Source organism: Alligator mississippiensis, chromosome 14, assembly GCF_030867095.1.
Source record: "Alligator mississippiensis isolate rAllMis1 chromosome 14, rAllMis1, whole genome shotgun sequence".
Classification (NCBI taxonomy): domain Eukaryota; kingdom Metazoa; phylum Chordata; order Crocodylia; family Alligatoridae; genus Alligator; species Alligator mississippiensis.
This window is the reverse complement of record NC_081837.1, coordinates 3,831,605-3,843,131: the sequence shown is the minus strand read 5'-3', so window position 1 is coordinate 3,843,131 and position 11,527 is coordinate 3,831,605. Positions and strand designations below refer to the sequence as shown.

The 11,527-nt window shown below is 40.6% G+C and overlaps 1 protein-coding gene across 3 annotated transcripts in view; it reads right to left on the bottom strand.

Annotated features, from left to right (window-relative positions):
* Positions 1–273: 273 nt before the first annotated feature.
* MED13 (mediator complex subunit 13) overlaps positions 274–11,527 on the bottom strand; it is a 71,937-nt gene continuing 60,683 nt past the window's right edge. For all 3 annotated transcript variants that reach the window (XM_014608063.3, XM_014608064.3, XM_006265641.4), the window contains 10 exons: positions 10,761–10,980; positions 9,974–10,165; positions 9,557–9,780; positions 8,812–8,954; positions 8,363–8,521; positions 8,057–8,242; positions 7,709–7,857; positions 7,325–7,498; positions 5,107–5,207; positions 274–4,330 (listed from right to left, as the gene is read on the bottom strand). In XM_014608063.3, coding sequence (XP_014463549.1) covers positions 4,198–4,330; positions 5,107–5,207; positions 7,325–7,498; positions 7,709–7,857; positions 8,057–8,242; positions 8,363–8,521; positions 8,812–8,954; positions 9,557–9,780; positions 9,974–10,165; positions 10,761–10,980 — 1,681 coding nt within the window. In that variant the 3' untranslated portion in view covers positions 274–4,197. The remainder of the gene's footprint in view (positions 4,331–5,106; positions 5,208–7,324; positions 7,499–7,708; positions 7,858–8,056; positions 8,243–8,362; positions 8,522–8,811; positions 8,955–9,556; positions 9,781–9,973; positions 10,166–10,760; positions 10,981–11,527) is intronic.

Here is an 11,527-nt window from a genome sequence, read left to right as displayed (position 1 = left end):
CAAACACCAAGAGAAACTGAATTTGCCCGGCAGCCCGGCCTCGGCTCGGTCCTCGTCAAGAACCCAGTATTTGGGGGCTGGAGGAGAGCCGCTCCTGCTTCACACATCAGGCCCGGCCCTCCTCTCCGTCGTGGTCCACAGCACGAGGGGAAAAAACGTGCGGGGGGTGGAGAGCCACTGACTTCCCACCGCGGCGCGGCGAGGCGAGGCGGACGGGCTCGCCTCGCTCGTCCACGGTCCCCGTGGGGGTTGGAAATAAAGAGACACCACCAATCAAGGCTTCATGAATAATTTATTCCATTTGAATTTTTTTTTTTTAAAAAGTATAAACCTTTTCATTTCCTCAATCACAATTTGTACAACTCAGTGTTTATGGCATTCGGCAGCAATAGTGTTTTTGTTTGTTTGTTTTTGTTCCTTATTTCATTTTCCTGTCACGTTAAATAAGACGACTTGGACCATTTCATGTCGCGGCTGAGCGAGAACTTAGACGCTCCCCTTCTTAAAGTGACCCAGCTGGTGGGAGACGCTTTCTTGAAGCTGACATGTCCAGTAATGATGCCACAATTTGCAGTTTAAATAGGTTTACAAGGTCCGCAAATCCAGTTTATTTGGAAAAAAAAAAACAAAACCAACCCCTAAAGCTATATTAAAACTTCTGAAAAAGTGACCCTGAGGATTGTTGTAGGTCCCAAATCCAGTTTTACTGTAAATGAAGTTTTACTCCATTGAAAATAAAGAGTACACCCCCAAATAAGGTTTTCTAAACAGTTAAGTGTAGTTCTGGGTCTTTCAATTAGTACGAGAGAGAAAGAGAGAGAGACACAGACACTCACTGTCCACTTTTGTGTTTAAGAGATACTGCGAGACAAAACTCTCAGCTGAGAAACTGGATTCTCAGAAGAAACCCAGATCAAAACATTACATGGATAATATTAAAACCGACTGATATGCTATGCCATAGACTGTTGTGCAGCGAACTATATGGTGCAATAGCATTTTTTAAAACCTTTTCCTCCATTACATTTTGAATTTTTAAATAATGCAACATAATATTTTGATATTACAGTATTAATAGTGCTCAATTAAAGACATCTGCAAATCTTTGCAGCAACACATGGTTTAAAAAAAATAAATCATGGAAGGTAGATGTGAAGATGAAAGGAGAGCATCATAATCTGTGCCATACTGACAGCTGAGTAAGAATATAGCTGAGGATTTAAAATTTTAATTTTATTCTGAAAGGGTTAGAAAGTTTTAAAAATGACGTTTACTTTAAAATGCAAGGGCCATACGCAAGTACACTGGGGCCAAACCATAGTGTGTACAAGGAGTCTAATCCATACACTGTTACAGCCCAGCCCAGATAACTGAATGGCTTGCATAAATAGAGTATGGCTAGATTTTTTTTTCCTTTTTGACTGGCTGGAAGAATCCCATGTGTAGCCAATACATTTAATAAAAGTTCCACACCTACTACTTAATAAGAGCTGTCAGGAGCAATGGTAAGCACAGACGTTGCAGCTGAACCTGTCAGTGATCAGTATAAATTATCTTGTTAGCTGGCTGTCACAGTATTATTATTACATCAGTAATTATATGCACTTTAAACAGTGGGATTGATATCATTAGGCAAATTGATTCGTAAGGTGAAAGTCATTTATTTAGAAGTAAAACAAGTACCTTGCTCCTCAGTGCTGGCAGTTTTGATATGTACGCTGTTGGCAAAAAGATGCCAAGCCAGGAAAAATCTCCCAGCATAAATGGTTTCTAAAAAGACTAATCAAAAGGGCCTCCTGATCTCTTCTAGTGGTTACAGTATTTTAATTTCTGTTTTTACTGTATTTGAAAAATACTAGTGGTATATTTCACAGAAGGTTAGCATGACTGCACATTGATCGGGACCTCGCTGTTCAGGCAACTGGCTCACTTACCTGATGAATACAAGTCAGCCACATTTTAAACAGCCCACTGCTAACAAGTTCCACGCTAAAGAGGTTCATTAACATTAAGACAGGTTTAAAAGTAACCAGCTAAAAAAAAAAGGAAGGAAGCTTTGAAGATTCCAGGCTAAAGAGCATTTTCCCCCCTCAGATCTCAGCCACGTGAAAAAATGCTCTCAAACAAAGTAACATGCTACTCAATCTGTGATGCATTAGCATAATAAAAAAAATAATAATAATGCAGACACCCAGTTTTTTTACTTTAATATCAAAATATGCTGACTTCTGATTGCACTAATGTTGTTTTGAAGAAATGACTGAAAACCTTTGTCACCAATTGTACATTTTCTTCATACAAAAACACAAAGGTCGCTAGTATTGTATATACACAATTCAAAGAGGTTTGATGTTTGTTCATATGAAAAGTGATATTTCAGGCAAATATTTTGTATTCACAAAACATGATTTTCAGTACAAGCTACCAAATCCAGTTTTGTAAATACAAACGACTTTGTCCTTGTAGAGGATTTAGCAGTGGGTGCACAAAGGGATCTTAAGTCTTGCTCCTTTAAAAGGCTTAACTGGCAAAACGGATGGCTCGGTTTGTCCAGTGAGACCCGGGTGCTCGGTTATCATGGGTTCCCACATGCAGCTGAGAAGGACGCTGCAGAAGTAAATTCTTAAGCTGGCAGTCGGAGGACAAGGAACCATGAGAAAGGAATTGCTCGTGGGCACCCGTAGGGGCCGTTTTAGAGAAGCATTACAGATTTGGCATGCGCGAGTAAAAGGAAAGAAGTGTTAAGTGAAGAAAGCTGCTGATTGTAGAGGGAGAAGAGGTATATGAAGGCCTCCAGAGTCCCTTCCTCAGGGAGTTTTGAGCCTCCTTGGCACATGCCCTGGCTGGAATCAGAGGCGGAAAAAACTCATACACTGATTACCTGGGACCTTCACCACAGTGCCAAAAATAGATTAAAAAGGAAAATGGATTTTTTTTTTTTTTTTTTACTAGTGGAGTTCAGTCTGAATACCAGAATTCACTGAGAATCTATATACACCACATTTTAGTTAAACACACACCAATCTTAAAGTCAAGATTGACTGTTTTTGCATTTGTGAAATGGCTAGAGCTGAGCTAAGTTTCAGCCTTACAGGAGACTTGGGGGTAATTTCCTCATGTTTTTTCCCATGCCTGGATGTTCGGTTTCATCTTTGCGATGAAATATGTATCTTAAAGAATGCAAGAACGCAATGCCAAGAACTCCTGGTTAGCTACACACTGCGTAGCAGGTATTCTTGGACTAAATAAACCCAGCAACTGGAGCCTGAAGCTAGCCAAAGTTCTGAGCCATAACACAAAATTAAATTGAGAGTTTATTCATTTTATTCTCACTACAAGTTAAACCACCTACAATATCACTTATATATTGCCATTGTTACTCTGTAAAGGTGTGATATAAAATGCTGCAAGACCCGGTACCTTTTCAATTTATATAAACACAGTGAACTTCATTACTGTACATGTACTCTGCAACTACAGCTTAGCTGTAAATCCCCCACACACAATGGTATGGACATTAACCCCTCTATCCCCATTAAACTGTACATCAAGACAATACAAATTTACTGTCCCCACCCACCCCCTTACAAAAAAATAATACTCTAAAAGCAACCTACTGCAACTTTTAATTAAGACGATTACATATATTTTAGACCAATTGCTTTAAAGCAAGAAGGCAGTATAAACCTTCTAGGAAAATTTTTATAAAAGAGGTTAAGAAATATAAGACAATTTATACATTTAAAAACTTACAATAAATAAGAGAGATGCAGGCATTTTCGAATACTAGGTACTATAATCCAATACAAGAACATCTTGATGTTCTGAAGCCATAGGTAGAAACTTATGGTTCCTCATGTCTCTTCTCATCTCCATGCTTTTAATATTCATTAAACATGACTGGGTACTATGGCTCATTACTTTTCACAAATACTGTGACTGGGGAAAATGGTTAATTTTGCTACTAAAAATGTTATAATACATTTTGTCTGATCATCATTCTAAAGAGTCCTGTATAGTCAATGAAACAAAGACAGCAGGGTTATATGTGCCCCATCACAAGTCAAAACAATATTTGTTGGAAGTAACAAGAATTATACCCCATCACAAATGACTTGCACTGAGAAGAAGTGTAACTTAGTCCTGCAATGAAATATCCCTTTTCCTTGTTCTTTTCTTGCAAAGTTCAGATGAAGATCACAGCATATTCATGATAAAGTTATACAATTGATTCAGCACCACAAAATGAACTGGGAGACACGACCGTCTGTCCTGGGTTGCAGGATCACAGGTTAGCCAGGAGAGTGCATTGTACTGTTCCAAAACAAACCTAGAAAGCAAACAAAACTCCCATGAAACCTATACAGCTCTTTCCACTACCACTTTCAGAAAAAAATGTTTCACAAACAAGTAAGACGCATCTCATGACATTGCAGGTTTGCCGTAAGCTAAACACTTGAACAAAAACCCCAACACACACGCATGCACCGAAGTCAGGCTAGTCAGCTCATAAACGGCTAGCCTCCGAGTCACTGTTCTCCGAAGCAGGTCATCAAAGCCAATACCCCACCTGCTTTCTGTTTAAGTGGCACACAACTGTGCTACCAGATAGTCGTTATGCTCAGTACACAACAAAAGACATTTCAACAAAATCTGTTTAACATTTTCTCGTCTGCGAATGCCCCATGTTTAGCTTACACAATTCAGTGCCTGCTCCAGTCTCTGCTGACTTCCACGCCACATCCAAACCTCCTGCTCGTAACTGCTTCCTTTGTATCGTCCTCCAGGGTGACCCTTATGCCCAGACCTCTCTCTCCCTTCTCTAGCAGACATTCCTCCTCTTCCTGTTCCCACCTCACTACTTGAACTCAGCCTACCAACTTAAATAGGCCAAAATAAGTAGCAACTTTTTTAAAGGCATCACATGCTAACGCCATGTTTTAAGCATCCTGTGATCTGTATTATCCTTTACAGAGCACACGGTCCATTATTATTATGCTGTCAAACCTTGCAGCAAGAGAACCAAATTATATGCTGTAATGAAGTCAGGCAATTATCTTACACAAATATCCCATACTTCATGCTTAATTAATAAAGCACCAATACCTGAGGACATCAGAAGTTTGATTAGAATCAAGCGGGTGGGAGTGTTTACTGTGGAGTAGCTCGTCAGATTGCACTGAAGGCACATGGAGGTGCAGAGAGGCCTAGGAAGGAAGGAGACACGTTATCACCTAGCACTTGCAATATTTACAACAGACTTCCCTGTTGTTTTGTTTTTACCTGATACTCTCTACCTTTTAGTTGATTCCTAGAGTAAAGGCAAACTATGTTTTAAATGTTGTACAATCAATAAATACAGGAATACTACAGCTACAGGTCAGCTGACTGCTGCCTTTTCTTAATGTGTTATGCTGAAAACATGGGGAGAATCTCTTAAAAAAGCAAACAACTAATAACAGCCAAGATAATCATTTAGCCCAGGGGACGGCAACATTTTCCAGCGGGGGACTGGAGTGATCCAGCACAGGTCAGAGGCAAGCTGACATTAGCACCCAGCCACTGCCACTGCTTCTCCCCATCACTCAGCTGTATCAAGGCCCAGCTGAAGCCCCCCTTCACTGGGGTCCAGGCTGCCTGCCCTGGGTGTGGCATGAGGAAAGCTCCTCCTCTGCCAGAGTCCCAGGCAGCTAACCTGTGTAGAGCAAATCACTGAATGCCATGGCTCAAGCTGGATCCAAAGGCTCCATGGGTAGGATCTGGCCCTTGTGGGCCATCAGTTGCCAAACCTTGATTTCAACAAAAGGAGTAAATTGAAAACAACTCTCCTAAATTCATCCACTTATGCCAGGTATAAATTTCTGACATTGTACCACATTGGCGACACGGAAGGGGTGCACGCGGGTGCATGTGCACCCCCTGAGATCGGCTGTGCACCCTCTGGAAGCGCTAGCCACGAAAATGGAAGTGCCAGTGGAAGTGCACTTCCGGTTGTGCTGCTGGCCTGGCGATCGGCCATGGGGGACACCCCCCCCACGACTCAGGAGGCACCAGTTGCCCATGTCGTACCAAGTCTTTGCAGTGCAGTTGTTGCCTATAAGCACTTGTGTTTTTTATTACAGGAAACTGTATTAAGTGGTGCAATTTGCAACACATTAGAACTCGGTAAGTGGTGGAATAAAAAAAGCTACAAAATATTGTAATCTTCATAGTCTCTGTTTTGGTATAAAAGAAAGCTTGGACAGATTAATTTAGAAAGACTAAGTGCTCATAATCCACTTGTTTCCGTTTTATTTAAATATATTAAATAAATAAAATGCAAACAATTGGATTATGAGCACTTAGTCTAAATTAATCTGTCCAAGCCTTCTTTATATCAAAACACAACCTATAAAGAGAGACAAAGAGAGAAATTACACACCCGCACACTCCCCCGCCCACAATAAAAGTGTGAGGAAGAAAAACTCCCCATCATCAGAACACATTACAAATGTGGTTCTTAATGCATGACGCACATGAAGACTAGTTTAATTCCTCTTTTTTTCTGTTGGACAGATGCATTTTCTTTGTCTGATACTGTTATGTGTTATCTCAGACTTGGGCAAGTCAAAATGCAAAGGTACAACAGAACCAAGAAAAACAACATACGGTGATAAAACAATCTCTGGTGAACGGATCACCGACCACCTAGGAATTATTCCTCTCTCATGCTTTCCTAAAGAATACCGAGAGGGAATCCAGCTTCTGTGGTTTGCGTAATAAGCAAACAGAGTACTTTTACCAAATTTAAATAGATCATTATGCTAAAGCGCTACTCTTATTTGGAAAGGACGCAAAAAGTGGGAAAAGTAAATTCGAGCCAAAGATCTGGAGAGGTCTAGCCAAACACTTAGTATAATACATCTCTTTGCAAGATGCTGCAGTACACAGCTATTAAGAGAAAGTAAACAAAGCTGCAGTTGTAGGAGGGGAGGGGAGGGGGAACGACACATCATTCTTGTTGAACAAGTATGTGAAGAGATGGCTCAGAAGAGAACAGAACCCTTCTGAACGTTTGCTGCTCCCGTTAACAATGTCTCTCATTTTTTGTTGAAAGTGAACAAAAGATCTTTGGCTCAAATCTGCATAAAACCTCACTGCTCTTTAACAAAAGAAAACAAAAAGATCGTGTGCGTCTCCAGGAAGAGCAAAGCTCACAGTATTCTCATGTACTGTATTTTAAATCTCTTGGGGCTGAATGCATCTCTCCTGTCTGGTGCACACTTAGCTAGAACACCACACTGCACACTCACAAAGAGAACTACAGTTTTCTGATGTACGATACCTTAAGAAACAAGGGACACTGATTTTGTGCTTGAGGACATGCTGACCAAAACCAGTCAGGCAATGGACCTGCTTTGGCAGTTGACACAAAGTAACCAAGGGCCAATGGTTGTTGTAGAATATTTGTTACTTCGTCGTGAGATTCCGTGGAAAGCAATCGATCCGTACTTTGACCCTGTAAACAGCAGGTTAAAAAAAAAGGAAAAAGATAAATATTAGGAAGTAGCACATCAACAGCTTGCAACTAGCTTTGGTTTGACAGTGACGCAAGGCATTATTTCGTAAGGCCTGTTGTTTCATAAAACGATTTCACAAATCGAATTAGCATAAAATTGGAGGAACCGATATGGAAAAAAGCTTTGGTATTTCTGCTTTTAATAGTTACCTTGCCCATATCACCTCCATGAGGGTAATGGGATCCTGGTGAATGTACAGGGGACCCAGTGGGGGATGCAGGAAGGATATTAATAATATCAGGATCAAGTTCATCTGCAGTGTCTAACAAATCAAAGATACCCATTCCATCTGCTCCATCTGTGGGGGGGGGGAGAAGAAAGAAACAAACATATAAGGTTTTCTATTTCTACAAATGCAAAGTATAGAGAAGTTTTGTTCTGAGATCAAGGAGTCGGCAGACTTGTACTACGTCACGGGAATGGCAATTTTATTCCAATGCACAAGAAGGTTTATGGGGGTTATTCTGCCATGCTAAATCGCGTGCCCGCTGACTAACCATTGTTTGTATTGAAGGCCAGGTCCAAATTTTCAGTGGTATAGGTCGACGATGCTACTTGCACAGAAGCGGATGTAGGGAACACCAGTATGTGAGTGCATGACGTGTCCTGTGGGGTATTCAGCTGAGATGTCTGCATATTTAGAGTGGTGCTGCGCCCAAACACAGACCCTGTTGATACGGAATCTTTAAAGAGAAGCAAACAAGAATTTTTACTGTAACATGACTGTATATTGTAATGAGAGAGAGAGAAAAAAAGTCTCCTGGTACAAAAAAAAGGAGCAATAGAAGGAGTTTTGTGAATACCTGGCATAATAATAAAAGACCCCTGTGGTTCCATTGCAACCAAGCAAGCACTGAGAAAGCTGGGAGAGTCTGCAGCAGATATCCCACACATCCTACACATGTCTTTTAGTCTCTTGCTGAGGGACTGGAGGTTTCGGCGACTCAGCAAACAGCTCCAATCTGCAAATTAGAAGTCATTCATTAACATATCCACTTAGAAAACAGTACGTTTGGAAATTTATATTACTTACAGTAGGAAAATTATGAAGTGAACCACACAGATTCCTCAATGACTTCCCACTTACACAAAGGCTTCATCAGGCAGTAGATATATGAAGGCACGATAGAGGGATTTAGGTTCGTTTCCATGGGTAAAAAGCCAAATCATAAGGCTACTTTGTTTTACAGCATGAATTAAAGAAAGTGACTGTTTCAAAACAAACATCTAGAGCCGACAGCTCTAATATTACCTTTTAGTTCTCCATGACCGATCCTTCCCAGACGACCTATCACAACCCTCCAGGGCAAAGAGCTCATTTGTACAAGTCCCAAGCACCAATCCCAGAGTTTCTGGAGACCAAGTCGGCGGGCAGAACCTTTTTTCCTGCGCGCTCTAGGATTATGAATGAGAAGATACGGGTGAGGGGAAGGGGAAGAAAATGAAGAATTTCTACTGTCAAATTTGGTATTTTATATTCTACACACATTTTTCCAAAGAATGTTAAGCAAAAAATTGTCAGCAGACATAGGAACAGTAATGTTCAACCACACGTTGGATCTTATAGTATTTTGCAACATAAGGTTAAGTGCAATTATGGAATGATGTGAATATTAAACACCAGTAAAGTATGTCATTTCTTGCTCTGAATGCATCAGTTCTATAAAACCAAAGTCAAAGGGCAAGAAAGATCGCTCTTGCTTTCCTGTTTGCTCAGCTTTTATTTGCATGCTGAGGAGAATCCAAGAAACCAGTTAAAATGTTTTTCAGAAATGTAACTCAAAGCCCGTGTAAATATTGCTTAGCCTCAGCTGCTTTAACTGGCTCCACTCAAATTATGGGTTCAAAAAAACTAAAAAAGAGCATTCTCTGTACAGGAGGCAAAAGCAGAACAAAGTTGATCCACAAAGCAGGTTGAGGAGGACGGAGGGAGACAAGGTTCTTAATATATTCAAGGCTTTACAGCTAAAAGTTAGTTTACAAGCTCTGCTTCTTACCTGTTTGGTACATCAATATTAATTATGCAAGTTTCTAACAGTTCTCCATAGAGATCTGTACATGATGCAAGAAGCCATCTTTGATCGTGAGATAAACAGTAGCCCACAAAAAGTACATTATATTTCTGTCCAGCCTCTCCAAAAGTTTCTCCAAGCTCTGTTTGCTTGTCCTTTACAGGGGCCAGTATAAAAGGAGGAGTATAGAGTCGAATACACTCTGGCCTCTGTAAAAAAAAAAAAAAGTAACCACATTAAAAGAACAGTTATCCAGAACTGTAATTAGTTAATACTGAAAACTCTTTCAAGTTTTAACAAAAAATAGATACAAATAGGACACGGAAATGAATATGTACCGTTAAAATCTAATAATGTACAGAAGTCAAGTTAGTTAGTACATCTTGTAATTGAAATACTCACATCTGGGCTCTTAAGAGCCGTTTCCATTGCTAACCCCGGGCCAAAACCGGTCAAAGTTTTCACATTGGTTGAAGTGGGAAGAGGCCTCCGGCACTGGGTAAATGCCGAAAATGCCAGGGATTTTAAATGCTGGGTGTAGATTTGCCGATCTTCATGCTTCACAGGTTGTAACAGGTACTGACATGGGACAATCTAGAAAAGCAAGACGAAGTAAATGTTACCACTAGGGGGCAGTTTACATAGGAAAAACTGTTCGTCTCAGCTTTCATTCTTTAAGGCGGCGTCTGGCTAGCTTTCCCTAGGATTCTTCTCTATGATCAGGTCTCTCCGATTCAATATAAAACTTGCTCGCTTCAGCCCTTCCCCTATTGTTCTATAAGGTCCCTTCAAGCAGCCATCCCACTGGCAACTCGGCTGCTGCTGCCATGGCTTCCCCTAGCTGCCAACTTCCACTTTCCCAGCCTCAGAGGTCTTTGTAGGCTAGATCTGTGCCTTGCAGAAGGGGGCACACCTTACAGTTTTGGGAACATGGCTCTACAACTGAAGTCAGTCATGTCACTCACGCTTTCGATAATCCCATCTAGAAGCCACTGGGCTAGTTTTGAAATATTTCATTTAAAAAAAAAAAAAAAAAAAAAAATGTATTCCCATGAAAAAAAAAATCCCATCATTGAGCAAATGCCAAAATCAAAGTACATACAACTTTGATAGTGACGACACTACCTCCTCCAAACCCAACTGTAATGAAAGGTAAAGTTTTAAAATCCTCCAGTCAGTGTTATCTCACCTGCACAGAAACTATATTCCTGATGCTGGAAGGAAGAATCTGAACCATCTCCATAAAGCAACGAAGCAGCCCAAGGGTCCACACACTGGATGAGCTACTGTTCTCATCCTTCCTCTCGTACGTAAAAGGATCAATTATATAAATTACTATTGCAGGTGGGTACGTGATAGCATGAGAATCTCCATCTGTTGGGACTCCAACTTTATCACGATCCATAGTGCTGAAAGTTAATTGGAAACCAATTATTATACACACAGCCTTTGTTTTATTAGGTACCTGGTTACACAGTATATTACAATAACATGGGAGCTGATTAAATCACTGGTGTCCTCTAGCCCCAAGTGGAAAGAACTTTTTCCTCATCGACTTCAATGCAAATGAATTTTACACAGTCATTACCCGTTTCAGTTCAGCACGCAGGCTCAGCAGCAATTCAGTACCGGTATCTTTTAACTTGTTATTTAGCTCACCATCCCCCTTCATTACCTGAGCTCATCAGCAATCTGCCCTATTGCTTCAGCTGGTGGAAGCAGCAAGATACCAGCAAAGAAAGGCTCCCAATAATGGTAATCTTATCAGTGGCTACGATGTCTATGAAATCGTAACACAGACTTATTCAATGCAAGTGTTCTTGTTGCCTTCTTTCTTCTTTCTGGAATGTGTGGGAATGGCTCATTTCCTTCAAAGGAAAATAGTAAATCTTGCTGTGAAATGAGGGAGATGTGAAGGAAGAGCAGAGTTTATTTTTGCACCTCAGCACCTACTTG